At 36.4% G+C, this 27,863-nt stretch overlaps 1 protein-coding gene across 1 annotated transcript in view; it reads left to right on the top strand.

The window, feature by feature from the left end:
• GNAI1 (G protein subunit alpha i1) overlaps positions 1 to 27,337 on the top strand; it is a 94,358-nt gene extending 67,021 nt beyond the window's left edge. Inside the window, exons 4-8 of the mRNA XM_007114507.2 lie at positions 693 to 850; positions 4,386 to 4,514; positions 10,848 to 10,977; positions 12,030 to 12,183; positions 25,242 to 27,337. Of these exons, the coding sequence (XP_007114569.1) occupies positions 693 to 850; positions 4,386 to 4,514; positions 10,848 to 10,977; positions 12,030 to 12,183; positions 25,242 to 25,432 (762 nt within the window). The 3' untranslated portion in view covers positions 25,433 to 27,337. The remainder of the gene's footprint in view (positions 1 to 692; positions 851 to 4,385; positions 4,515 to 10,847; positions 10,978 to 12,029; positions 12,184 to 25,241) is intronic.
• Positions 27,338 to 27,863: the final 526 nt, after the last annotated feature.

Here is a 27,863-nt window from a genome sequence, read left to right as displayed (position 1 = left end):
ATGGCTGAGTAATATTCCATTGTATATATGTGCCACATCTTCTTTATCCATTCATCTGTTGGTGGACACTTAGGTTGCTTCCATGTCCTGGCTATTGTAAATAGAGCTGCAATGAACATTTTGGTACATGGCCCATTGATTTTAAGGTATACATACTTTAAGGTCTTCTGAAAAATCTCACACCATTCTGTGGAACTATTCTTGCTTTATTCCACATTGATTTCTCCCTTCTCTGAACTTATTTTGCATCTATGAAGTATATCACAAAGCTAACATTTAATTAGATTCTAAAAATAACGTCTAATGGTGTTCATGTGTTTTTTAGATTAGAAACATTTTGGTAAGGGAGAGGCAAAGTATACATTCTTCTGTTTTCTCAAAAGGGTACAACAGACTGTCAGTGGGTAGTTGGTTAATATATTCTCTCATGAGCTGCAAGTGTCGTCATTCTTTCATTTCTTTAGTGCTTTGATAGCTGTTACTAATATCACAAAACATGGACTCATGATTTAAGAATATGCTTTTTTGATTAAGCCATTTTTTTAAGTGGTGCTTTTAGAGAAATCCAAGTTATGACACCAATAAAAGGCATAAAGGAAATTCACTATTGCACTTTTTGTAATCTATAATATACTTTATCTGTAGTGTCTGCCTTTTTACTTTTTAAATAAAAATGGACTTTGAATGTTCAGGATGATGCCCGCCAACTCTTTGTGCTTGCTGGTGCTGCTGAGGAAGGTTTTATGACTGCAGAACTTGCTGGAGTTATCAAGAGATTGTGGAAAGACAGTGGTGTACAAGCCTGCTTCAACAGATCCCGAGAGTACCAGCTTAATGATTCTGCAGCATAGTAAGTAATCATAACTTCAGAACTACACTATCATGAATAATTACTTGAAAGTCAGGTATACCTCCGAGTCACTTTTCGCAGAATTGGCTGACACATTCTTGTACAACTCAGGATATTTAGGATGACAGTATTTCAAAACTTTTTCTGTCTTTTTTGTGTGTGTTTGTAGGTAGCAAGGCTCGTATTTCCCTTGTGTTCAAAAGTTGTCTCAAGGGACTCATGTAACTAATTGAAACTTGCAGAATGGAGCTGTTTCCAGGATATTTCCAAGAAAGTAATTGGAACTTGCCAAAATTCACTCTGAATTTGGGTGTATCTCTAGTTTACCTGGGGCTCGCCAAAGGGGAGGGTAACTGATTTGTGTGCTTTTTGTTTACTAAGTGCCTGAGAAGTTACTTGTCCAGTGACAGACACCTTGAGTGACAGGCACCCTGTTTAAAGGGGTGCGTGGTGATCCCAAGATAGTTTCTCACTTATGAAAATAAAATAGCTGTACCGTTGAAAGTTGTCAACTGTATGTGCCCTGTTGCATTGGACATTGTTTACAGATATCTAAGTCTAGTTTTTTAGAAGAAAAATCTGCCCTGATTTTCCAGGTGGTGGCCCCAGAAAGTCTATAAAGGAAGTTTTGATAAAACCTAATCAGGGAGCTTTCTGTTTGATGATCTGCATAGAATTAAAAAAAAAAAAAATCAAGGATTTGTTTCCGTTACTTGGCACACATACTCAGAAATGTCAAAGACGGTATGACTAGAAACGTGTCTTGCACTCATTTTACTTTCCAAAATTACTCAGTTTTCTTGACAGAGCTATGGGCTCTTAGGAACGCAGGTGAGGATTAAATAGAAGATGACAGGTATTAGAAGGTCCAGGTAAATACACATACTTTGCCACAGTGGAAAACCAACGGGTATGGCTCCTGAGGACCTTATTATCGTATAGCATGTCGTGTATTGCACGTCAGAGTACTCAGTGTTAGGTAAGTGATTTAGTGTGAATGAGTAAGTAATACAAATTACTGTGTAACCTGTCACAATTTTTATAATGCTGTGTTTCTCAATATGTATTTTTAGTGTTTTACAAGTGTGTAAACATATAAATTATTACATACATAGTTTATATGTGTATATATAACATCATCTTATTGCTGTGTAGCCCATCTCTCCAACTGGTGTCCTCACTTCTACAAGGAAATACTCTTCGACTCAGTGAGTAGGGCTTTGACTCCCTGTTAGGTATTCATGATGTGATGTATTTTTTTCCATACTACTCACAGATTTACATTTATTTTGAGGTGATTTGACTTATATTGAGACTGTTTGATTCTTTTTTATCTCTGCCACCGCACTGTAAATTCAGTAAGGTCTGTTTTTGCCCAGTGTTATATCTCCATTGCCTGATACATGGTCATCACGCAATATGCCCTTAAATTACTAAGCCAGACTTTACAGAAGCTAGAAAATTAGAAAAAAACTTCTTAGGGCAAGGACACAGCTTTTAGTCCACCGTACTTGCTTTGGCACCACCAGAACCTGAAGAAAGATCTAAGTGGAAGTCACTCACGGTGAGAATGTTTCTCTGAGCTGAGCCCAGCAAGGGGAACTATTTGAATAATTAAGGGGTGCTTCTTAGGGACAATAGATTGAAGTTCCTTTCCCCCTATATTTCTGGAGCCCCCTCAGTATATTTACCAAGACCCTTTGTCCTGTGCACAGTGCTTGGACACGCTCTGAAAGACACGTGTCGCTTTGGCTCCCCGGCATTTCATTATGAGTAGTTCTGATCTTAAGATGGCAGTAATGGAGCCATTTTTCAAGAATGAAGGAAATCATCAAAATCTTTTTTCTCCGTGGTAGTTACAAGCTATCTTGATTTCTGAATCCTTGACCGGAGATAGGGGATGCTGCCAAGCTGCCCATTAAGACCATCTAACCACCAATTTACATTTTAAATTTGTGATCTTTTAAAACAATTGTTTTTTGTTGTTTTTTGTTTTTAACAATTGGAGTTTTTCACTATGCCTGTTTTTCTTCTTTGTCTTGTTGAAATATAAATGTGCATTATTTTTAGAGGCTAATAAAACTATAGCAGTTTTAAGCAAAGAAATGTATGTAGGAGTAATCAGAGTAAATTTCAAAGAAGAATAGCTCACTATTTCAAAGGGACAATTAGTAAAATCTAGCCATGGCCTGTTTGTTTTTTTAAGTCAGGTTTTCTTACAATAAGGTGAATGTTATATATATGGAACTGAAAACACAGATGAAGTACTAGGGGATTATCACCAATGCAGTAATACATTGATTATTTTAAATTCAGTAAATATAATACAGATAACTCAAGCTATCATCTCCATGTATTCTGGTATCAGCTTCTGGTATCAGCATCACATACATAGACTTAACTGTCTAAAACATTTTGATTACTAATTCATGGGATAGCTTTCCAGCCCCATCTCCAGAAATCAAATATTTATTGAGCTCCTTTTGTTTGTAAGACCCCATTCTAAATGGCTAAGGAACAGTTTCAGAGGATAACGTCAATTAAAGTTGCAAAAATTGGTGCCTCTCTGTAATAAACCTAGATGTATCGACTAAATTATCTTGGACTCTTCCACTCTAGTGTTAGAAAACACTTCACTGATGCTCCCCACATTCAACTGACCTTAGGATTAATTCCATGCGTAGCCTACTAGTGGACTTATTTTCTGAGATACAAGATGTGACTCTTCCTACCTCTATACTGTTCTACTGCTTTTCCTGATGTGAATGACATTCCCTTTTATCCGTTGCACCTGTCAGATTTCTATTTATGCCTTTCATTATCCGTGAAGCCCTCTTGAACCACTCAGGTTCACCTTAATCTCTCCATACCTGCACTGTAACATTATTGATTCTACTACATAAGTGGACACAAAATAAAAGAATTGCATGGTATGACACCACTCCATTTTTATAGCACACGTATTTTGCATCATTGGCAGAAAGTGTTGAATGAGTGACTGAAATCAGAAGTAAAATATGAATATTGATTCATAGAGGCAGTAAAATGTACAGTACAGGAGCATGTGTCGTGTTTTCCTGTGTGTTACTTAAGTTTGGTTGAAAAGGAACAATACTGAATTCAGCCTTTGGCCAGAGGTTTCCTCACCACTTAGGAAGGCTTTCTAATTTCTCAACAAACGAATAATGTCTGGAACATAAACACAGTGCTACATCAAGGAAGTGTAATAAAGAGTTTTAAGGGACAAATTCATGGTGTGCCGTGAGTTTGGATGTTTATGAGGTTATTACTTTGTTTTCTTTTCCAACAAGGAGAATTACTGAAATATTTAAGGAACTTTGTGGCTGGAGAAGTATAAACGTTTTCATTTCTGTGAGAGTTGTGTAAGATATAGACTTAAAATTACATCATTCCACAGAAATATAAAAACTTCAGTAATCTGGAGTATTGCATGCATCAGAATGTTTTACTCTTTGGTTTAGATGATCTTTATTGACAGTGTTAACTATTAGCATATTGTTGTTTATTTTTTCAGCTATTTGAATGACTTGGACAGAATTGCACAACCAAATTATATCCCAACTCAACAAGATGTTCTCAGAACCCGAGTGAAAACTACAGGAATTGTTGAAACCCATTTTACTTTCAAAGATCTTCATTTTAAGTGAGTATCTTCAAAACATATGATTGATGAATTTAGATACAGAACACATTGTTTAAGGAAAAAAAGGTATACTAATAAAAGTTTTACAATTTTTAGAGTTTGAAATTACAAAAAATGTTTCACAGCTGATTGGACAAAAGAATTTTGGGCTGAAAGAGGTCAAGAAACATTCAGAAGGAATATTTTTATTTTTATTTAAGAAAAAATAGCCATGCAAATTCCTTTTGCCTATGTTTTTCACAGTGACTTAAATAAAAATAGTTTTTGGCTTTTATTTTTAAAAGAAAATACTGCTCTAATATGTTATATTTTGGGGAAAGTGTTGCCATCCAGTTTTAGGTTTTACTGATAGAATATACGCTTATTTATGGAAATATTTTTAAAAGTTACCTTTTTAAAAATTTTCACGAAGATTTTTATTTATGCAAACTCGTGTTTGTACTATTTCATGATGAAAAATGTTCATTTTAGTTTACAGTGTACTATAACTTAACTGAAGTCTGAACAGAGAAGCACTAAGTGGTAGCCTTTAGAATGAAAGGGAATCTGGAGTTCATTTTGTCTAGTCCTCTCATTGTGTAATGAACTGGGCTCAGGGAAGTTCACTTAAACATCACATTCAGATTTACAGAACTATGTTTTTCTTTTTCCAATAAGTAACAGTTTTCAAAGTATGAGAAAAACTGCTGAATTTTGCTTCAGTTAACTCCGGTGCTCTGAAACAGTATGATAATAAAGCAGAATTTCTGAAACCATCTTAAAGAAAGGCTCCTAGTGAAAGATTAAAAACAAATATTCATCAGCTCACCTCGTAAAGAAGCTCAATATTACAAGTTGTGGGGAGCACAGCTAAATATATGCAACTATACCTCTGATTCTCTCCATAAGTATTTTAAATATAATACGTTTGTTACTATCCTTTATCACTACATTATCCCACATTCAGTGATTAATGTAATTAAGTTTTCCAGAAAACTAAAATTCAATTTCAATTTTCCCTGGCAGATTCCCTCCAAAAAAACAAACATTGCCCTGCTTTCTTAAACAGAGATAGAGATCATAATTAGTTTATCTGACCGTGTAACTTTTGGTACTGTAACGTACTGTTTAGCATTTGCTTTTAAGTTTTTTCTGTTTTCACTTTTTTTTTTTTTTTTTTTTTTTTTTTTGCCGTTAGTGGGCTTTTTATTTTTTTCCTTTCCCTGCTGGTATGATCTCTTATTGAAATCATTTACCTTCTTATAGTTTGCTTACTATTTGGAGACTATTAAATAACCAAACTGAGGAATATTAAAATAGTATTATTTTAAATAATCTGATTTGTCTTATTTGATAACTGTTGCCAGATGTATTTAAAAATTGTAAAGTGATTTTAATTATAAGGAAATTCACTGTTAGATTTTAAGCTTTATTGGGTCTTTTTTTATCCTAGTACACCTTAAATTCTGACTTTTTTGGTTTCTATTTACCTTGCTTTAAGACCATATTCTATAGCAAACAAATTGTTATGTTCAGATGATGACTTTATTCTAACCATGAAGTTTCAGGAGAAAATGCATGGGGTTAGGGTTAGCAAGTAAGGATTCTGGACGTAGGCCCCTGGTTAGGTAAGGACCAACTTGTTTAAGATTCTTAACAGACTGTTCCAATCTTGCTCATTGTCAGAGGTTTATACATAAAATGGTTACTGTATATAAAAGGAAACGTAGAGGTGTGAGCTCTGTAAATGATGAGAAAAGGCAAAGGTAAATGTCACATCAATTATTTGGTGCTTTGGGCAATCTAACTGCAAAATTCAGTTTCATTCTTCGGTAGATGCGCCCTAAACATTCGCTTCCAGACCATACACTTCACTTCCAGCCTAGGTTTCGCAAAGTTGCCATTTCAGCATCAGGGGTTGTCTGTCATCATGATCCTTCCAGGAAGTCCACTTATCTTGCTCTATTTAGTCTCCTTGGGTGAGGTAAAATTTCACAGGATGTTTTTAGTTACTGTTTTCACTTGTTGACTTACAGATAAACATAGGTCTGTCAGGAACTTCAAATAAACTGTCTTATTTTGGATTTGAATTCTGTTAAATTACTATCATTGCTAACATATGGTTCCAACTTTGCTTTTTTATATGTTAAGTGAGCCTCAGAAGACTGAGGGCAAAAATATACTTAGAATAATTCTACTGGAAACTCGAGTGTGCTTACCATTTTGTGTGTTTTGTGGTATAAATTCACTGTCTGATTTTTAACTGCTGTTATAAAATTTCAGTTTCACTTATCTTGTGGTATGGGAATTAACAAATTCAAAATGAGGCAATAAGGCATTATAACAATATATAGTATCACCTCTGTGACTAGGCATTTATGGAAAGTGTCTATGAGGATTATTTTGCTTTAAAGAATTAACAGTTTTATCTTGTTATATGTTTGCTGAATATAGAGTTAAAGCATCCTTTCTGTTAGAAAATCATCATAACATGTTTCTATTCCTTTCCTTTAGTAATGTAATGTGCAGTTGGTTTTGGGGTGGAATGTCATTTATGGGGTTGGTATTCATATATGGTCAACTAACATTGTCTCAGTCTTGGTCACAGTGGAATTAGATGACAGTCTGAGGGTACGTCAGCATAGCTCAGGATAGCCAACATATCCCCTTCCATCTTCTCTCCCTCCCCCCGCTCCCTCTAAAAAGAGAAACCTAAGAAAACTCAATTTCACTCCCTATTTGATACTAGTCAGAAGTCTCATCTTTTCATATGAAGGAAAAGATACTATAATCTTGCTTTGTTTGGGGTTAAAGAAATAGAAGTTCAGAATTTGAAGATAATTCTCCTGTATTTGTGAAATAATGAAAATGCTCTGTGCACAGTCTGATCCTTTGTCATGTTAGTTCTTATTCATTTTTGCTCCTTATGAATTAGGCCAGTGATTCTCAAAGTGTGGTCCCCAGATCAGCAGCATCAACTTACCCACCTGGTGATTCTAATGCACACTAACATTTGAGAAGCAGTGGCTTAGATTAAAGGTTCTTTATGACCAGTATATGAATGACCCTCATTCATTTCTAAATTAAATAAATTGAAGGTTTCTTCTGTATTCATATTACTTGATTATCAAGTTAAAGCGCTTTTATATTTAACATTCCCACAGCATAACTGGAAGGTCTAGATCTTCAACATGGTAAAACTAACCTATTATTGATCCATTTAGAGTTTATTTTTGTGTATGGTGTTAGACAATGTTGTAATTTCATTCTTTTACATGTAGCTGTCCAGTTTTCCCAGCCTCACTTATTGAAGAGACTGTCTTTTCTCCATTGTATATTCTTTCCTCCCTTGTCATAGATTAATTGACCATAGGTGCATGGGTTTATCTCTGGGCTTTCTATCCTAGTCCATTGATCTATAGTTCTGTTTTGGGGCCAGTACCATACTGTTTTGATTACTGTAGCTTTGTAGTATAGTCTGACGTCAGGGAGTCTGATTCCTCCAGCTCTGTTTTTCTTTCTCAAGATTGCTTTGGCAATTCGGGGTCTTACATGTTTCCAGATAAATTTTAAAGTTTTTTGGTCTAGTTCTGTGAAAAATGCCATTGGTAAAAAATAGTCATATTGCTTGAAAGTGTTTTAAAATATTCTGTAGACACAGTTCATTCTTTCATTCAACAAATGTTTATGAAGTGCCTGTGTTTGTTTGTCCAGTGGAGGGGATATAACGTGGCCAAAACAAAGTCTTTGCCTTTATGTTGTTTTAGGGATGGGGGAGGAGAGGAGATGAAATAACTATTTAGTATTCAGGGGGTGATAATTGCTACAAAGAGAAATAAAGCAAGATGGGGGGGGATATACTAGTTTCCTAAAGCTGCTGTAACAAATTACCACAAACTAGTGGCATAAAACAATGGAAATTTATTCTTTGATAGTTGAAGCTAGAAGTTTAAAATCAGTTTGTCAGCAGGACTATGCTCCTTCTGAAGGCTCGAATAAAGAATCCTCTTTAGCTTCTGGTGGTTGTCAGCAGTCCTTGGTGTTCCCTGCCTTATGGCCATATTACTCCAGTCCTTGGCCGCCTTCCCTGTGTGGGTCCGGTTCCTCTTTGCTTATTAGTTCACTCCTCAGTTTCTCTCCTTCGTCTTGCATTTTACTTTAGCAGCAAGGAGATCCAAGGCTGTACCTTGCATTCTTTGCTTGAAAATTTTCTCAGCTAAATCTAAGTATCGAGGTTCATCCCTTACAAGTCCTGCCTTACACCTAGCACTAGAATAGTTGAGCCAAGTTTTTGCCACTTTAAAACAAAGATTACCTTTTCTGCAGTGTTCAATAATATACTTCTCATTTCCTTCTGAGACCTCAACAAAAACATCTTTAACATTCATATATCTTTCAACATTGTGTTCATGATGATATGTATTCATTCTCTAAGATAGAAGCTTTTCTACCATCCTCTTCACTTCCATCTAAGTCTCATCAAAATCACCTTTAATATCCATATTTCTAACCAACCATCTTTGAAGGCATTCTGGGCTTTTTCTGTCAAGTAACTCAAAATTCTTCCAGCCTTTCCCTATTACCCACTTCCAAATACACTTCCACAGTTTTGGGAATTTGTTTTACATCATTACCCCACTCTGGGTACTAAAATTTGTGTCAGTCAGCGTTCTCGCAAGCAGCAGAACCAGTAGGTTCTGTGTATTTCAAGGAACTGGCTTAACGTGACTGTAGGTGCCAGCAAATTGGAAGTTTGTAGTGCAGGACAGCAGGCTCAGATAGAAACTGATGTTCCAGTATTGAGGCAGAATTTTTTCTTCTTCTGGGAAACATCAGTTTTTGCTCTGAAGGCCTTTCAACTCATTGCAGGAGGTCTGCTCACATTATCAAGGATAATCTCCTTTACTGGAAATCAACTGACTATAGATGTTAACCATAACCAGAAAATACCTTCACGGCGGCACCCAGATTAGTGTTTGATTAAATAGCTGCATATGATAGCCTAGCCAAATTGACACATAAAACTAGCCATCAGCAGAGGGATAATATGGGACAGGGTGGGTTTTGTTGTTATTTTACATGGAGTGGTCAGGAAATATGTGACATTTGATCAGAGAAGATAGATAAAATATACTGTCTTTTTGGTAAAGTTGTCTTCAAATTGTGTTCCTTGGCAATTTAACCGATGGGTAATCATTTTAATTTCTTTTGTTCTGGTTTGATCTTTATTACCAGCTGTCCTTTTTATATCGTACCCATTTTAGTGTCTAGTAGAATCATTTTGTTATATAGCATACTTAAACTTAATGAACAACTTACTAGCTAAACTAATAGAAAGAATGGCACTTAAATGATGATAAAAGTAACAATACTAGTTATTTTTGTAATGAGTACAGATCTTATGTACTTGGATTTGGTTTATAGGCCAAAACTATTCTACAGGGAAAATTCTTTTTGCCTGAGAATTAAACAGGGACTATTTTAATTAGTGCAGTATCTAGATAAATGGAGCCTTTAAAAATGTACCAGTTTGCATAGTGTTTCCATTATGTAAGTGGTTATTTCTAGGTTGCATAATGTAATCTATGTGAATTTCAACTTGTGCTTAACTTAAACTCTTAAAAGGAAAAGAGGAAAAGATTATTGTTTTTATACTGTTTGTGTTACTACCCTGTACAGTAACCTACAATGGTCTACTGTTGTGTATCATGTAAAAATTGAGTTTTTTCAATCCTAATTTTCAGACTATTCAGTAGGCCATCCATTTATCTCATCTCTTTTTTTTTTTTTTTTCTATACCATGGTTTTACTTTTTAATTTAGGCAGCCTGTTTGCCCCTGTTTAAATATGACTTGCTCGCTCAGCTTTTCTTACCTGGGATGGTTTGTCCTTTACATCGAAGTTCTGCTGTATTGCTTCTGAGAGAAAACATTTTGTAGTTGGATGAGGGGACCATGTTCTCTGCCTCTAATGTTCTGTGACTTTAGCAAATTGAATATATTCTATTATCTCCGCATTCTTATAGTGCTGCCCCTTCTTTTGTATTTGTTTTCATGTTCTGTTCTAAAGTGTTCTCATATGTTAATGAATGTGTTATTTTTTTTTAGGGTATTTTGGGTTTTTTGTTTTGTTTTACTGTGAGATAAAACAAAATGGTTTAAAAACCAGCAGACATTTTTTCCTTTGTGGAAATCAATTTGTGACATTATTTTCCTCCCATAAAATCCTTTTCTCCTTTCTTTCCATCCCACATTCCCTATGTGATTTGGAAGTTTTTTTGTTGATTTTTATAGAACTCCTCAGAGCCTCTGAACATTCAGCATGATGTCAAACTCATTATTTTTCCCCTTACAGAATGTTTGATGTGGGAGGACAGAGATCTGAGAGGAAGAAATGGATTCATTGCTTTGAAGGAGTGACCGCCATCATCTTCTGTGTGGCACTGAGTGACTATGACCTGGTTCTAGCTGAAGATGAAGAAATGGCAAGTAAAACCACTTTTAAAGATTGAGCATGGCATATGAAGAGCTGGAGATGTTGCCAAGAATTTTTCTGTGAAAAATTCTTGAAGAATTCTTGCTAATGCCTAAATTAATTGAAAGTTCAGGCTCTTTTCTCTAACTTTTCTGTTTAGTATATTTCCCTTTTAGAATGCAAAGAAGAACAGATGGATCCTGAAAAAAAGGAAAAGACAAAAAGTTAATCTCACCTCAACCCTAGTTGCTTGACTAGGCATTTCTGAGATCTGGTATCTACATACTAAATGAAAATAAAGTTAGTTCCATTATAGTCCAAGGCTTATTTTTCTTAACTTATTACTTCTGCCAGCTCAGTAATCCTTGATCTCTGTTATACTTTGCTACTGTCATGTAATTTTCAGATGTGTTTCAGTGTACCATTAATCTGGGAGAAATATTTTTAATTAGAAAAAAGCTATACGTGTCAGTTTCTTTTATTAAAATAAGTTATATACAATTATCATGCAGTAGATGTAGTGCACATGTTCATTTCTGTCATTCTGGCACTATAAAATATATTAGTGCCCTTTTTGAAACCACAAATACTGGAAGGGCAGGAAACAGGAACTGGAAGTTTCCTTCCCTAATATACCATTATATTTAGGGTATTGGGCTAATTGTGTTTCAGCTTTTTCAGTTTAATTTATTAATCTTTAAAAACCTTTACTTATCTTTTAATGGAAACTTCCATTCACTCTGTAATAATGAGGTCTCCTTTGAAACGTTTGCACTTCGCATTTCTAGATCGCAGGGTCTTGCAGCACAGTGACACGCTGCCAGCACTCAGCAAGTACTGGTCGAATGCAAAAAAGTGATGAGTGATGTAGACACTCATCTTGCCTAAAATCAAAGTGTGTGCTTGTTCGTAAATGGCAAAAATATGTTTTTGTGGGACGTTACCTATTTTTCAGCTAAGTTCTATTGTATTACCATACTTTTTTTTTCCACGCTCATTTTTTAAAAGTAATATTTCTCAAAATCCTTGCCATTATGACAAACTGGCTGTATTCTATTACAGAACCGAATGCATGAAAGCATGAAGTTGTTCGACAGCATATGTAACAACAAATGGTTTACAGATACATCTATTATACTTTTTCTAAACAAGAAGGATCTCTTCGAAGAAAAAATCAAAAAGAGCCCTCTCACTATATGCTATCCAGAATATGCAGGTATTTTACTTTCTGTAGATAACTTGTCAGCTCGTATATTTCTAAGTGAACGTTCCCCTAAGGCAAGATTTCAGTTGTTGATTTGAATCTTTTGGCTTAGTAATTCTTAACCTTTAAGAGAAATTATTTATCGAACTGCATTCAAGCACAAGTAGTTCCTTGAGTTGTGAGTGAGATGATTGAAAATAACATTCATTTTAGGGAAAAGCTGTTAGATAATTTTCAGTGATGACTCCAAGTCTTCATAAACTTACGATATTGATTGGTTCATCCAGTTAACAGATCTTATGTCAGGTATTGTGTGATGCACAATAAATAAAATGTGTCTCTGGTCACTGACTTAATCTCAAAGACAGAGGTACTCCTAAACAAACAAATACACAATAGCAGTGCAGCACGTGAGTACAAAGGAACATGGATAGTAATTGGAAGGGGGAAAAAATTAGGAGTCCGTGAGTTAGCTAACTCCTCAGGGGAGTCAGGGAAGGGTTCACAAGAAATCCAGGCTTTGGTGATGAGACTGTTAGTGGTACTTGAATTTTACTACTGTGTAAAATGGTCTGCAGTGAGAAAAGGAGACCTGAGGTGCAGTCCTGGCTTTTCCATAATTAGCTCTTTGATCTTGAACAAGGCAGTTAATGGGGTCTCACTACCCGATCTGTGAAATCAGAAGTTGGGCTAAAACATTGGTTAAGTTTAGTTCCTTGGAACACTTTCCTGGCTGCTATTGAAAGTGGGTGCAAGGAACAGTGATACTCACCCCCCACCCCCGTCCCCCTCCACACTCAACTTCTCCCTCCCTAAGGCAGAGTAATTTAGCTTTCATTTGTTTTGCATATTGGGTTTCTGAATAAGGCTTTATTTTATTTTAATGAATTAAGTTCAATGCCTAAAAAAAAAAGTTTGACTACCAATAGTTTATCTGATCTCTAAATCTAAACATTATGAAGCTTGGTTAATTTAGCTAATTGATACAAGTTACCCTCACTCCATCCTCATTGTTAAAAAAAAAAAAGGTCTCAAGAATTTTTTTTGGTTGAAAAACGTGAAAGTGAAATATTATATTTATTGCATTATTTTTTTAACATCCTTATTGGAGTATAATTGCTTTACAATGTTGTGTTAGTTGCTGCTGTATAACAAAGTGAATCAGCTATTTGTATTACATATATCCCCATATCCCCTCCCTCTTGCATCTCCTTCCAAACCTCCCTATCCCACCCCACTAGGTGGACACAAAGCACCGAGCTGATCTCCCTGTGCTGTGTGGCTGCTTCCCACTAGCTACCTATTTTACATTTGGTAGTGTATATATGTCCGTGCCACTCTTTCACTTTGTCCCAGCTTACCCCTCCCCCTCCCTGTGTCCTCTAGTCCATTCTCTACATCTGCGTCTTTTTTTTTTTTTTTTTTTTTTTTTTTTTTTGCGGTATGCGGGCCTCTCACTGTTGTGGCCTCTCCCGTTGTGGAGCACAGGCTCCTAAGGCTTTATTTTATTTTAATGAATTAAGTTCAATGCCTAAAAAAAAAAGTTTGACTACCAATAGTTTATCTGATCTCTAAATCTAAACATTATGAAGCTTGGTTAATTTAGCTAATTGATACAAGTTACCCTCACTCCATCCTCATTGTTAAAAAAAAAAAAGGTCTCAAGAATTTTTTTTGGTTGAAAAACGTGAAAGTGAAATATTATATTTATTGCATTATTTTTTTAACATCCTTATTGGAGTATAATTGCTTTACAATGTTGTGTTAGTTGCTGCTGTATAACAAAGTGAATCAGCTATTTGTATTACATATATCCCCATATCCCCTCCCTCTTGCATCTCCTTCCAAACCTCCCTATCCCACCCCACTAGGTGGACACAAAGCACCGAGCTGATCTCCCTGTGCTGTGTGGCTGCTTCCCACTAGCTACCTATTTTACATTTGGTAGTGTGTATATGTCCATGCCACTCTCTCACTTCATTCCAGCTTACCCCTCCCTCTCCCTGTGTCCTCAAGTCCATTATCTGCATCTGTGTCTTTATTCCTGTCCTGCCCTTAGGTTCTTCAGAACCATTTTTTTTTTAGATTCCATATATATGTGTTAGCATATGGTATTTACGGGCCCAGCGGCTCCGCAGCATGTGGGATCCTCCCGGACCGGGGCACGAACCTGCGTTCCCCTGCATCGGCAGGCAGACTCTCAACCACTGCGCCACCAGGGAAGCCCCATCTGCGTCTTACTCCTGTCCTTTCCCCAGGTTCTTCAGAACCACTTTTTTTTTCCTTTTTTTAATTTTTAGATTCCATATATATGTGTTAGTATACAGTATTTGTATTTCACTTTCTGACTTACTTCACTCTGCATGACAGACTCTAGGTCCACCCACCTCATTACAGATAACTCGGTTTCATTTCTTTTTATGGCTGAGTAATATTCCATTGTATATATGTACCACATCTTCTTTATCCATTCATCTGTCGATGGACACTTAGGTTGCTTCCATGTCTTGGCTATTCTAAGTAGAGCTGCAGTGAACATTGTGGTACATGACTCTTTGAATTATGGTTTTCTTAGGGTATATGCCCAGTAGTGGGATTGCTGGCTCGTATGGTAGTCCTATTTTTAGTTTTTTAAGGAACCTCCATACTGTTCTCCATAGTTGCTGTGTCAAATTACATTCCCACCAACAGTGCAAGAGGGTTCCCTTTTCTCCACACCCTCTCCAGCATTTATTGTTTGTAGATTTTTTGATGATGGCCATTCTGACTGGTATGAGGTGATACCTCATTGTAGTTTCGATTTGCGTTTCTCTAATGATAGTGATGTTGAGCATCTTTTTATGTGTTTGTTGGCAATCTGTATATTTTCTTTGGAGAAATGTCTATTTAGGTCTTTTGCCCATTTTTGGATTGGGTTGTTTGTTTTTTTGATATTGAGCTGCTTGTATATTTTGGAGATTAATCCTTTGTCAGTTGCTTCGTTTGCAAATATTTTCTCCCATTCTGAGGGTTGTCTTTTTGTCTTGTTTATGGTTTCCTTTGCTGTGCAAAAGCTTTTAAGTTTCATTAGGTCCCATTTGTTTATTTTTGTTTTTATTTCCATTTCTCTAGGAGGTGGGTCAAAAAGGATCTTGCTGTGATTTATGTCGTAGAGGGTTCTGCCTGTGCTTTCCTCTAAGAGTTTTATAGTGTCTAGCCTTACATTTAGGGAAGGGGTATTTCGGGATCTTTTGTGTTTCCATACAAATTGTGAAATTTTTTGTTCTACTTCTGTGAAAAATGCCGTTGGTAGTTTGATAGGGATTGTACTGAATCTTTTGATTGCTTTGGGTAGCGTAGTCATTTTCACAGTGTTGATTCTTCCAATCCACGAACATGGTATATCTCTCATATCTCTCTGTCTGTTTGTATCATCTTTAATTTCTTTCATCAGTGTCTTATAATTTTCTGCATACAGGTCTTTTGTCTCCTTAGGTAGGTTTATTCCTAGGTATTTTATTCTTTTTGTTGCAATGGTAAATGGGAGTGTTTCCTTAATTTCTCTTTCAGATTTTTCATCATTAGTGTATATGAAGCCATCTGATCCTGGGCTTTTGTTTGTTGGAAGATTTTTAATCACAGTTTCAATTTCTATTTCTTTCTGGTTGTCTCAGAAGGTTGTGCTTTTCTAAGAGTGTGTCCATTTCTTCTAGGTTGTCTCTTTTATTGGCATATAGTTGATTGTAGTAATCTCTCATGATCCTTTGTATTTCTGCAATGTCAATTGTTACTTCTCCTTTTTCCTTTCTAATTCTATTGATTTGAGTCTTCTCCCTTTTTTTCTTGATGAGTCTGGCTAATGGTTTATCAATTTCGTTTTTCTTCTCAAAGAACCAGCTCTTAGTTTTATCATACGGTTTTTCTCCTTCAATTTGTTAATATGGTGTATCACACTGATTGACTTGCGTATATTGAAGAATCCTTGCATCTCTGGGATAAATCCCACTTGATCATGGTGTATGATCCTTTTAATGTGCTGCTGGATTCTGTTTGCTAGTATTTTGTTGAGGATTTTTGCATCTATGTTCATTAGTGATATTGGCCTGTAATTAACTTTTTTCATGACATCTTTGTCTGATTTTGGTATCAGGGTGATGGTGGCCTCATAGAATGAGTTTGGGAGTGGTCCTCCCTTTGCTATATTTTGGAAGAGTTTGAGAGGATAGGTGTTAGCTCCTCTCTAGATGATTGATAGAATTTGCCTGTGAAGCCATCTGATCCTGGGCTTTTGTTTGTTGGAAGATTTTTAATCACAGTTTCAATTTCTATTTCTTTCTGGTTGTCTCAGAAGGTTGTGCTTTTCTAAGAGTGTGTCCATTTCTTCTAGGTTGTCTCTTTTATTGGCATATAGTTGATTGTAGTAATCTCTCATGATCCTTTGTATTTCTGCAATGTCAATTGTTACTTCTCCTTTTTCCTTTCTAATTCTATTGATTTGAGTCTTCTCCCTTTTTTTCTTGATGAGTCTGGCTAATGGTTTATCAATTTCGTTTTTCTTCTCAAAGAACCAGCTTTTCGTTTTATTGATCTTTCTGTTGTTTCTTTTTCATTTAAATCTGATCTTCATGATTTCTTTCCTTCTGCTAACTTTGGGGTTTTTTTGTTCTTCTTTCTCTGATTGCTTTAGGTATAAGGTTAGGTTTATTTCAGATGTTTATTGTTTCTTGAGGTAGGATTGTATTGCTATAAACTTCTCTCTTAGAACTGCTTTTGCTGCATCCCATAGGTTTTGGGTTGTCGTGTTTTCACTGCCATTTGTTTCTAGGTGTTTTTTGATTTCAGTGACCTCTTGGTTATTTAGTAGTGTACTGTTTAGCCTCCATGTATTTGTATTTTTTACTGATTTTTTTCCTGTAATTGATATCTAGTCTCATAGCATTGTGGTTGGAAAAGATACTTGATACGATTTCAATTTTCTTAAATTTACCAAGGCTTGATTTGTGACCCAGGGTATGATCTATCCTGGAGAATGTTCCATGAGCACTTGAGAAGAAAATGTATTCTGTTGTTTTTGGATGGAATGTCCTAGAAATATCAGTTAAGTCCATCTTGTTTAATGTGTCATTTAAAGCTTATGTTTCCGTATTTTCATTTTGGATGATCTGGCCATTGTTGAAAGTGGGGTGTTGAAGTCCCCTACTATAATTGTGTTACTGTCAATTTCCCCTTTTATGGCTGTTAAGCATTTGCCTTATGTATTGAGGTGCTCCTGTGTTGGGTGCATAAATATTTACAATTGTTATATCTTCTTCTCGGATTGATCCCTTGGTCATTCTGTAGTGTCCTTGTTTGTCTTTTGTATTAGTCTTTATTTTAAAGTCTATTTTGTCTGTTATGTGAATTGCTACTCCATCTTTCTTTTGATTTCCATTTGCAAGGAATATCTTTTTCCATCCCCTCCCTTTCAGTCTGTATGTATCCCTAGGTCTGAAGTGGGTCTCTTGCAGACAACATATATACGGGTCTTGTTTTTGTATCCATTCAGCCAGTCTGTGCCTTTTGGTTGGGGCATTTAATCTGCTTACATTAAAGGTGATTATCGATATGTATGTTCCTATTAGCATTTTGTTATTTGTTTTGGGTTTGTTATTGTAGATGTTTTCCTTCTCTTGTGTTTCCCACTTAGAGAAGTTCCTTTAGCATTTGTTTTAAAGCTGGTTTGGTTGTGAATTCTCTTAGCTTTTGCTTGTCTGTAAAGGTTTTAATTTCTCCGTCAAATCTGAATGAGATCCGAGCTGGCTAGAGTAATCGTGGTTGTAGGTTTTTCCCTTTCATCACTTTAAATATGTCTTGACACTCCCTTCTGGCTTGCAGAGTTTCTGCTGAAAGATCAGCTGTTAACCTTATGGGGATTCCTTTGTATGTTTGTTATTTGTTGCTCTTCCCTTGATGCTTTCAATATTTTTTCTTTGTATTTAATTTTTGATATAGTTTGATTAATATGTGTCTTGGCATGTTTCTACTTGGATTTATCCTGTATGGGACTCTTCTGTGCTTCCTGGACTTGATTGACTATTTCCTTTCCCATGTTAGGGAAGTTTTCACCTATCATTCTTCAAATATTTTCTCAGACCCTTTCTTTTTCTTTTCTTCTTCTGGGACCCCTGTAATTCGTATGTTGGTGCGTTTAATGTTGTCCCAGAGGTCTCTGAGACTGTCCTCGATTCTCTTCATTCTTATCTCTTTATTCTGCTCTGCAGTAGTTATTTCCACTATGTTATCTTCCAGGTCACTTATCTGTTCTTCTGCCTCAATTATTCTGCTATTGATTCCTTCCAGAGAATTTTTAATTTCATTTATTGTGTTGTTCATCTCTGTTTGTTTGCTCTTTAGTTCTTCTAGGTCCTTGTTAAACGTTTCCTGTATTTTTCTCCATTCTATTTCCAAGCTTTTGGATCATCTTAACTGTCATTACTCTGAATTCTTTTTCAGGTAGACTGCCTGTTTCCTCTTCATTTGTTTGGTCTGGTGGGTTTTTACCTTGCTGCTTCATCTGCTGTGTGTTTCTCTGTCTTCTCATTTTGCTTAACTTACTGTGTTTGGGGGTCTCCTTTTCGCAGACTGCAGGTTCGTAATTCCTGTTGTTTTTGGTGTCTGCCCCCACTGGGTAAGGTTGGTTCAGTGGGTTGTGTAGGCTTCCTGGTGGAGGGGACTGGTGCCTTTGTTCTGGTGGGAGGGGCAGCGTCCGGTGGTCAGATTTTAGGCAGCCTGTCTGCTAACGGGTGGGGTTGTGTTCCTGTCTTGCTAGTTGATTGGCATGGGTCATCCAGCACTGGGACTTGCTGGCCGTTGGGTGGAGTTGAGATGGAGATCTCTGGCTTGCTGGCCGTTGGGTGGAGGTGGGTCTTAGCGTTGAGATGGAGATCTCTGGGAGACCTTTCACTGATTGACATTATGTGGGGCCAGGAGGTCTCTGGTGGTCCAGTGTCCTGAACTCGCCTCTCTCACCTCAGCAGCTCAGGCCTGACTCCAGGCCCACGCACCCAGTCCCTGTCAGCCCCACGGAGACATATGGCATCTTGATGCTGTGATGCTGAGGGTAGTTCCAGGGGAAGGAGCTTGGTGGTGCTACACTTGCTGCTCCGAGTGACCGCTGCCTCTGTTAACAGCTCCACTAAGCCTGAGGGTCTAGAAGCTGCAGGAAGATGAGACCACCCGTGGCAGCCTTCAAGCCATGATTCTTGCCATGATCACTGCTGTTGCTGTTGTGGAATCTGGCTTCCCCCACTGCTGCCCAAGTCTCAAGAAGTTGTTTCATTATAAACAAAATTTGTCAATTTTGTATTCAGTAAATTGTACAGTGAGTATTCACTGCCTTTTCACAGGCAGTGTTAAAACAACCATATGATATCAGTGCTTTTACATCCCACTTATGCAGGTGAGAGCACTGTGATTTAATGAAGCAATAGAGTCCAAATCCAGACCCAAGTCTGTTGCACTCCTGCATCCAGGACATTAACAACCAGAATACATTTAATTACATATTTTCAATGGAGGCAAAGCAGGAGGGTCTCCAGTCAGTATGATCCTCCTACTCGTTACTACAGCCCTTTTTATGTATCGCAAAGTTATACTTTGAAATAACTCCACAGAATTAACTTATTTTAAAAGTTTTGTTTTCTTTTTGAAAGTCATAGTGTCCTAAGTCACCTTATTCAGAAACATTTTTAGTGCTTTGTTAGGAATAAAATTATTTATAGTTCTAATTCCAAGATTGAAGTTACCCAGAATCAAGGTGGCTCAGTTTGGCCTTTACTTTGCTCCGTCTTTCAGTTCATCTTTGTTATTTTCTATTTTGAAGTAGCCCTTTGGTGCTAATATTACCAGAGGACCCAAATCAATCCTCAAATATTACATACTTACAGGGATTTTTAGAGCAGCCAAGAAGATAGTTGTTAGCTCTTTTTTTTTTTTTACCAGGTATGCATTGTGTTCACAGTGTTTTTCGTATGTTGTCAAGTTAATAAGACTCAATCACTGATCTCAGGCTCTTTGAGCAAAGAGAGTATTACATAATTCTTTCATAGTCCCAGTGTTAAGACTATAATTAAAAACTTCATTGCACACGCTAAGTATTGATGCTGTCACCTCTTGTTGCACCCTCAACTCTTAATCCCTGTGGCTACTCTTTGCTATAGGAGAACCCATTGTAGCCTCCAAACTACTCACTTGGTTTATCCCCTACCTCTCTCTGCTCCTGTCTTCTCCTCTTTTTATCTATTTACATTTTGGCATTTCACCAGATTCCATCTGCAGTCTTATAATCTTCTAGCACTCCATTCTTTCATAGTCATATTTATTCTCAGCATGGTAAATTCAGTTGTCATCTCTGATTTCTCTGTTGAGACTCAGGCTTGCATTTCCAACTGCTTGTTGAATCTATCCATGTTTTTTAGCACCTGAGACTCCAACTGAATTCATGTTATTTTTTTTTTTATTCAAGTCTCCTTTATCTCCCTTTGAATTTTATCACCAGGCACCCAATTCTCCAGTATTGAACCAGATTATCATCTGTACTTAACCTTTATTCAGGACAGTTCTATCACGTTAGAAAATATTTGTCACCTTCCCCCTGGTCATTCTTTTCCAAAACTTAAAATCAAGTTGAGGAATGTATCTTATAGTTCTAGGGATTCAATAATCTAACTAGCTACCCCCAATAGATACAGCAAATTGAGCCATGCACTCAGGGCAAGCTGTTTTCTCAAAACATGTTTTTAATTTAGAGGTTGTATTAGCTTCTGTGAGTCAAGAAGACATTGTTTATTGATATAGAATTTCAGAGTACCAACCTTATTATGATTTAATATGTTAAAATTTGATTTGTAGAGTATATGTTTGTCTGCTAGCAACTTAAGAGATAAAATTTAAACTTATTTTGACAACTTAGAGAAAATGGAAAAATTCATAGAAACATACAACCTACCCAGTTTGAATCATGAAGAAATAGAAAATCTGAACAGCCTATGTTAGTAAGGAGATTGAATCAGTAATCAAAAACCTCCCAATAAACAAAGTTCATAACCAGATGGCTTTACTGGTGAATTCTACCAAACACAGAAGAATTAATTGTTAGCAGTCCTTCTTAAACTCTTCCAAAATTGGAAGCAGTCTCTCCTTTTCTATAACTCATTTTACCAGGCCACCATTACCCTGTTACCAAATCCAGGCAAGTATGCCACAAGAAAAGAAAATTACAGGCCAATATCCCTGATAAACAAACAGATGCAAAAATCTTCAACAAAATATTAGCAAACTGAATTCAGCAATACATTAAAAGGATCATTACACCACAACTATGTGAGATTTATTCCGAGGATGCAAGCATATAGTTCACTGTCTGCAAATCAATTAATGCAACACACCACCTAAACAAAGTGAAGGATAAAAATCACATGATCATCTCAACAGATGCAAAAAAAAAAAAAGCATTTGACAAAATTCAACATCCATTTAGGATAAAAACTCAACAAAATGGGTACAGAGGGAATGTACCTCAATATAATAAAGGCCTATAGCTGATATTATACTCAACAGTAAAAAGTTGAAAGCTTTTCCTCTAAGATAGATAGGGAATAAGACAAGGTTTCCCAGTCTCACCACTTTCATTCAACATAGTATTTACCAGTCCTACCACTGCAGTTTAAGCAAGAAAAAGAAAAGACATCCAAATCAGAAAGCAAGACGTAAAACTGTCACTATTTGCACAAGACATGGTATTATACATAGAAAATCTCAGATTCACAAGAAAACTTAAAACTCATAATCAGTGAATTTAGTAAAGTTGCAGGATACAAAATCAGTATACAAAAATCTCTAACACTAGTAATGAACTATAAGAAAAACGGAAACAGTCAGATTTACAGTTGCATTAAAAGAACAAAGTTTCTAGGAATAAATTTAACCAAGGAGGGAAAAGGCCTGTACACTGAAAACTAAAACACAGATGAAGGAAATTGAAGAAGATACACATAAATGGAAAGATATTCCATGCCCATGGATTGGAGGAATATTAATATTGTTAAAAAGGTCCATACTACCTAAAGTTGTCTAACAGAGTCATTGCAATCCCTTTCAAAATTCTAACGGCATTTTTCACAGAAAGAGAATAGTCCTAAAATTCTGAATCACAAAAGACTCCAAAAGCTAAAGCAATCTTGAGAAAGAAGAACAAAGCTGGAGGCACTATGCACCCTGATTTCCAACTATATTACACAGCTACAGTAATCAAAACAAACAGTGTGGTATTGGCATAAAAAACAGACACATAGATCTGAGGAACAGAACAGAGAGCCCAGAAGTAAACCCATGTATACATGATCAAGTAATTTATGACACATGACCCAAGAATATACAATGGGGAAAGAACAGTCTCTTCGGTAAACGGTGTTAGGAAAACTGGACAGCCACATGCTAAAGAATGAAACTGGACTGCTTTCTCCGCCATACACAAAAATAAACCCAAACAGATTAAAGACTCGAACGTGAGACCTGAAACCCTTGAACGTAAGACCTGAAACCATAAAACTCCTAGAAGAAAACACAGGCGGTAAGCTTGACAGTTGTGATTTTTTTTTAAGCTTGACACCAAAAGCAAAGGCAACAAAAGCAAAAATAAACAAGTTGGGTGACATCATCAAACTAAAAAGCTTCTGCACAGCAAAGGAAACCATCAACAAAATAAAAATGCAGCCTAAGGAATGGGAGAAAATATATGCAAAACATTTATCTGATAAGGGGTTAATATCGAAAAATGTATAGTCATCCCTCAGTATCCTTGGGAGATTGGTTTCAGGATCTGCCATAGATACCAAAATCTATGGATGCTCAAGTCCCTTACATAAAATGGCATAGTACAGTTGGTCCTCCATATTTGCTGGTTATAAACCCACAGGTACAGAGGGCCAGCTGTATAAAGAACTCATACAAGTCAGTAACAAAAACAATTTCACTATTAAAATGGGCAGAGGATCTAATAGACATTTTTCCAAAGAAGACATACCAGTGGCCGACATGTCCGTGAAAAGGTGCTCAACATCACTATCAGGGAAATGCAAATCAAAACCACAATGAGCTATCACCTCACACCTGTTAGAATGGCCGTTATCATAAAGAAAAGAAATGCCACACATTGGTAAAGACGTGGAAAAATGGGGACCCTTGTACCCTACTGCTGGGAATTTAAATTGGTGCAGCCATTATGGAAAACAATATGGAGATTCCTCAATAAATTCAAAATAAAACTACCATATGATTCAGCAATTCCACTTCTGGGTATTTATTTGAAGAAAATGAAGACACTTTCTGAAAAAGATACATGCACCTCTCTGTTCACTGCAGCATTACTTAGAGTAGCCAAGCTATGAAAACAACTGGTGAAGTACAGGGGAGGGGAAGCACTGCAGTAACACAGGTGGTACTTCGAATACAGGTTTCCTCCTGACATGGAGTGAGCCTCAAATGTGGAACAGAGGGTCTCAGAATGGCTTTACCAAGCAGGCTGGGTAACAGAGGACCTTGAAGTCCAGGCACATAATTTTGTGTTTTTACTGCAAGAGACAGAATTAACAGTTTTTGTCAAGGGAACATTTTATTGAAGTATCATATGTATACATATATAAACTATATAGATACAGTATATAGATAATCACATGCTTAGCACAAATGTGAAACTTATTGAATTTTAAAAAGTGAAAACACTGATATATGCACCATTCAGGTCAAGAAATAGAACATTTCCAGGTCCCCAGAAACCCTGTCATGCCCCTCCCAGTCTTTTTTTTTTTTTTTTTTGTGGTATGCGGGCCTCCCTCTGTTGTGGCCTCTCCCGTCGCGGAGCACAGGCTCCGGACGCGCAGGCTCAGCGGCCATGGCTCACGGGCCCAGCCGCTCCGCGGCATGCGGGATCCTCCCAGACCGGGGCACGAACCCGGTTCCCCTGCATCGGCAGGCGGACGCGCAACCACTGCGCCACCAGGGAAGCCCCACCCCCTCCCAGTCTTAAATGATCAACTTCCATCCACCCACCTACTCACACAGAGAGTAACCACTATTATGACTTCTGTCTTCATCAATTAATTTTGATTGTTTCCAAACTTGTTTTCTAAACATCATTTGTTTACAGTATATACTGTTTTGTGTCTGCCTTCATTTGTTCAACAGTATGTTTATGAAGCTCATCTATAATATTGTGGGTAGCAGTCGTTTTTTTATTCTCATTTCTCTATGGCAGCTCATTGTATGAATATATACCAGGATTTATTAGCCAGTCTACAGTTAATGAACTTTTGGGTTGTTTCCTAAAGTAGAAGTTCTGCTGTTAACAGTCTTTATATGTCTTCTGGTGAACATATGTGTATAGTTCTGTCAAGGATACACCTGGAAAACTGAACTCTTGGGTCACAGAGTATGTGTGATTATCTTTAGATACTGCCAAGTATCAAAGTGTTGTACTCAGGAGTCTTCAGTCAGTCACTTGAAAGCAGAAGTGTGTCATTCACTTTTTTGTAACCTCATAGGCATAAACCACATTGTAGACCATTGTACAGTTTTTGAATACAAAAATTGAGAAATGCTAATTAATGTATATATAGGAATGGCAATGAAAAATGCCTATCAGCATCGGCCAACATTTCTTGATCCAGCCACTAGGCTAGAAGTGAAATAGTGTGCCACCATAAGGAAACTGAGTGGTTCCATGTTAGGATGTAGAGTATAAGGGGTTAGAAAAAAAAGAGACTCTGACAATTGGAGATTGAGGCAGGAACAGAGATCATGGGGAACATGGAATACTGTGCTTTTTGTTGTTTTGTTTGTTTTTTAACGGTAACTTATAGTCATTACAGGGTGATTAACATTAGGTATTTTTCACTTAGAAGAAATAGTTTATAATCGTCTTTGCCCTTCAAGAATAAGATAGAGTCCGCATATTTTACACATAAGAAACTGATTTCAGTATTTTAAGGTCCATGTTGCTTAGTGGTATACTCATTTTAACTTCGCCTTATGTTTCTTTCCTTTTCCCATATCAGGCTCAAACACATATGAAGAGGCAGCTGCATATATTCAATGTCAGTTTGAAGACCTCAATAAAAGAAAGGACACGAAGGAAATATACACCCACTTCACATGTGCCACAGATACCAAGAATGTGCAGTTTGTCTTCGATGCTGTAACAGATGTCATCATAAAAAATAATCTAAAAGATTGTGGTCTCTTCTGAGTTTTGCAGTAAATGGTAAAATGCATTTTCAAACCAAATGAGTACTTATATGTGGATCTCTCTACACTAGAGTCTTGCAGCAACACAGAATGTAGTATATGGGAAATGCATCTGGGACCTGACCAAAATTGTTCCTTTTTTTTTTTTTTTTTTTTTTAAACTGAAAATAATGGAAGGTCCTTTCTTAAATGTGAGAGGTGGTCCTGCAGTGTCAAACTAAGGGCAGTGTTAAAGCTGGACTCTAGTGTATTGATGACTTCTGTGTAAGTGTAAATATGCAAATGTATGTATACATGTATTTATGACTTTAGTTTTACACATTACTTTTAGGTATTAAGAGTGGCAACTTATGATTTTAGCGTGATGCCTTGGGAAATAACAAATACTAAGTACTTTGTACTGAATGACAGACTATTATGTTTGCCAGTTTTAAACAGCTTTATTTATGTTCATGTCCTGTAAATTTTTAAGTACAGTAATTAATATTAAGACACATTGCAGCCCTTGTCCTATTATATGTATACTTGTAATCATAAAAATGTTATTTGTACAAACATTGCACAGACTATTTTAATAACATGATTTGTTCTTTAAATTTAATGTGTTTTATTGAAACGTTCTTGAAGTGGATGAGTATACCTGCCTTTGGATCAGTTAAACATTGTATGCATTTCAGTTTTTCTTTTAAGAATGCATGCTAATCTGATTCTACATTAGATTTGGTTTGAAAACAAATTTCAGATTTTCGAGGATATACTTACAGACTTACTATAAATTCTTAATTTTTATTCGGTTGGTTTGTTTTCACTTTGAATTTTAATATTTGGATGGTATTCATGCATTGCCTTAAAGGTGATGCCAGATTTTTATACACTTTAAATAACTACATTTTTATTTATAACTAAGTTTAGGTGGGTGTGAGAGCATTTTTGTGGGTAAAAAATAAGTTAGCATAATGAATTTTGAGACATTCATTTGCGTATTTCCTTTGGGAAACCCCTTGTACCTACTATACATGATAGCTCCTTGTTTAGAAGATAACAAGAAAGATCTTTGAATATTCTGCTGATGATAAAATGCAAGCTTTAAATTCATATATGTAAGTAACTAGTTTCAAATTTAATTATCACGCTATGTTAAAATTACTTTTTTCCCTTAGATTATTCAAATTTCCTCCACTTGCTTGAGTTTGTATTATTTCTTTCCAAACTGTGCTATTATTTCTGAGAATGAAATGGGCAATTACACTTAGAAAATGAGTAACAGTATTTAATTAAGTCAGTGATTGTGTGTATCCTCAAGTAGTGTTACATTTCTGCTATATACTGAATTTTGATAGTCATTTTTAATTATTCATGGTGTGTCTCTATGACCTCATTTCAGCAAAGTGAACAGCATTCCATACCCTACTTCTCTTTTTTACTCATCTTGAAAAAGTTAGTCTTTCAGTAAGCTTCATGGGTAAGTAGTTTCTAAATTTAGTTGTGTGCTATCATTTTGTTGAAGTCTCTCTTTGTGGTTGTGTGTGTGTGTGTGTGTGTGTGCGCGCGCGCGCAAGTGTATGTATAACCGTTTCATTTGGGGGATTTGTTTTTCTTCTTTGTAATGTAGAGAAATTCAAAAATTTCTTAACAAAATTCTTCAAATGTGTTAGTTTAGATTCTTTATGTGCCTTTCATGGAAGATAAGTTTTCATTAATTTTATGGATGGAAGACTGTTGTATTCATATTACGAAGCTATGTATGAAGTCCAACTATGCTGTAAATCAATTTCAATCGTGAGAAATAAGTTTAAAACGCCACAAGAAGCACATATTGGTGACCATAATTGATGAATTCCTGAACTTTAGTCTGTGTAATTGTGTTACTAATAAAACCTAATAAATTTGAATTTTTAAAATTTTACACACCTGTTGGCTAATACACGTTTTGCATTAGCATTTAAGTATCAGTCTATTGTATGTTCATTTCTTCTTTATCTGTGTTGTCCTTCTGCAATTTCATCTACTCTAGAAGCTTGAGTTTTCCCTGCCCCAAGTTTTGTCATGAGCTGTGGTGCCACACTCGGAATTGCCTGTTTGATATCCCCTTCCGAGAAGTGATTGCCTGCTCCAATTCAGTATGTGCAAACCAAAGTCACCATTTTCCCTGTCAGCCAGTTCTCACCCTCTGACTTTGCCATTGCACCGTCATTCATTTAATTCCTCAGTGGGGAATTTCTCAGCCATATAAGTCACCATTTGCTCACAAGTCTACTTTCCCAGTGCCTCACATGTGTTTCTTGTTTATTTCTCTTTTCCATTCCCACTACCACCTACTGAATTCAGGTCTTTGCTTAACTTCCACTTAAAATGGCTTATTACATTCCCCACTTCCAGTTTCTCCCTTCTTTAATCCACGTTACTTATCCTAATCTAGAACTCTGGCTGTT

This window comes from Physeter macrocephalus, chromosome 5, assembly GCF_002837175.3.
Source record: "Physeter macrocephalus isolate SW-GA chromosome 5, ASM283717v5, whole genome shotgun sequence".
In the NCBI taxonomy this organism is placed as follows: Eukaryota; Metazoa; Chordata; class Mammalia; order Artiodactyla; family Physeteridae; genus Physeter; species Physeter macrocephalus.
Note: the sequence above shows the minus strand (reverse complement) of the source record. Positions and strands in the feature narration are given on the sequence as shown.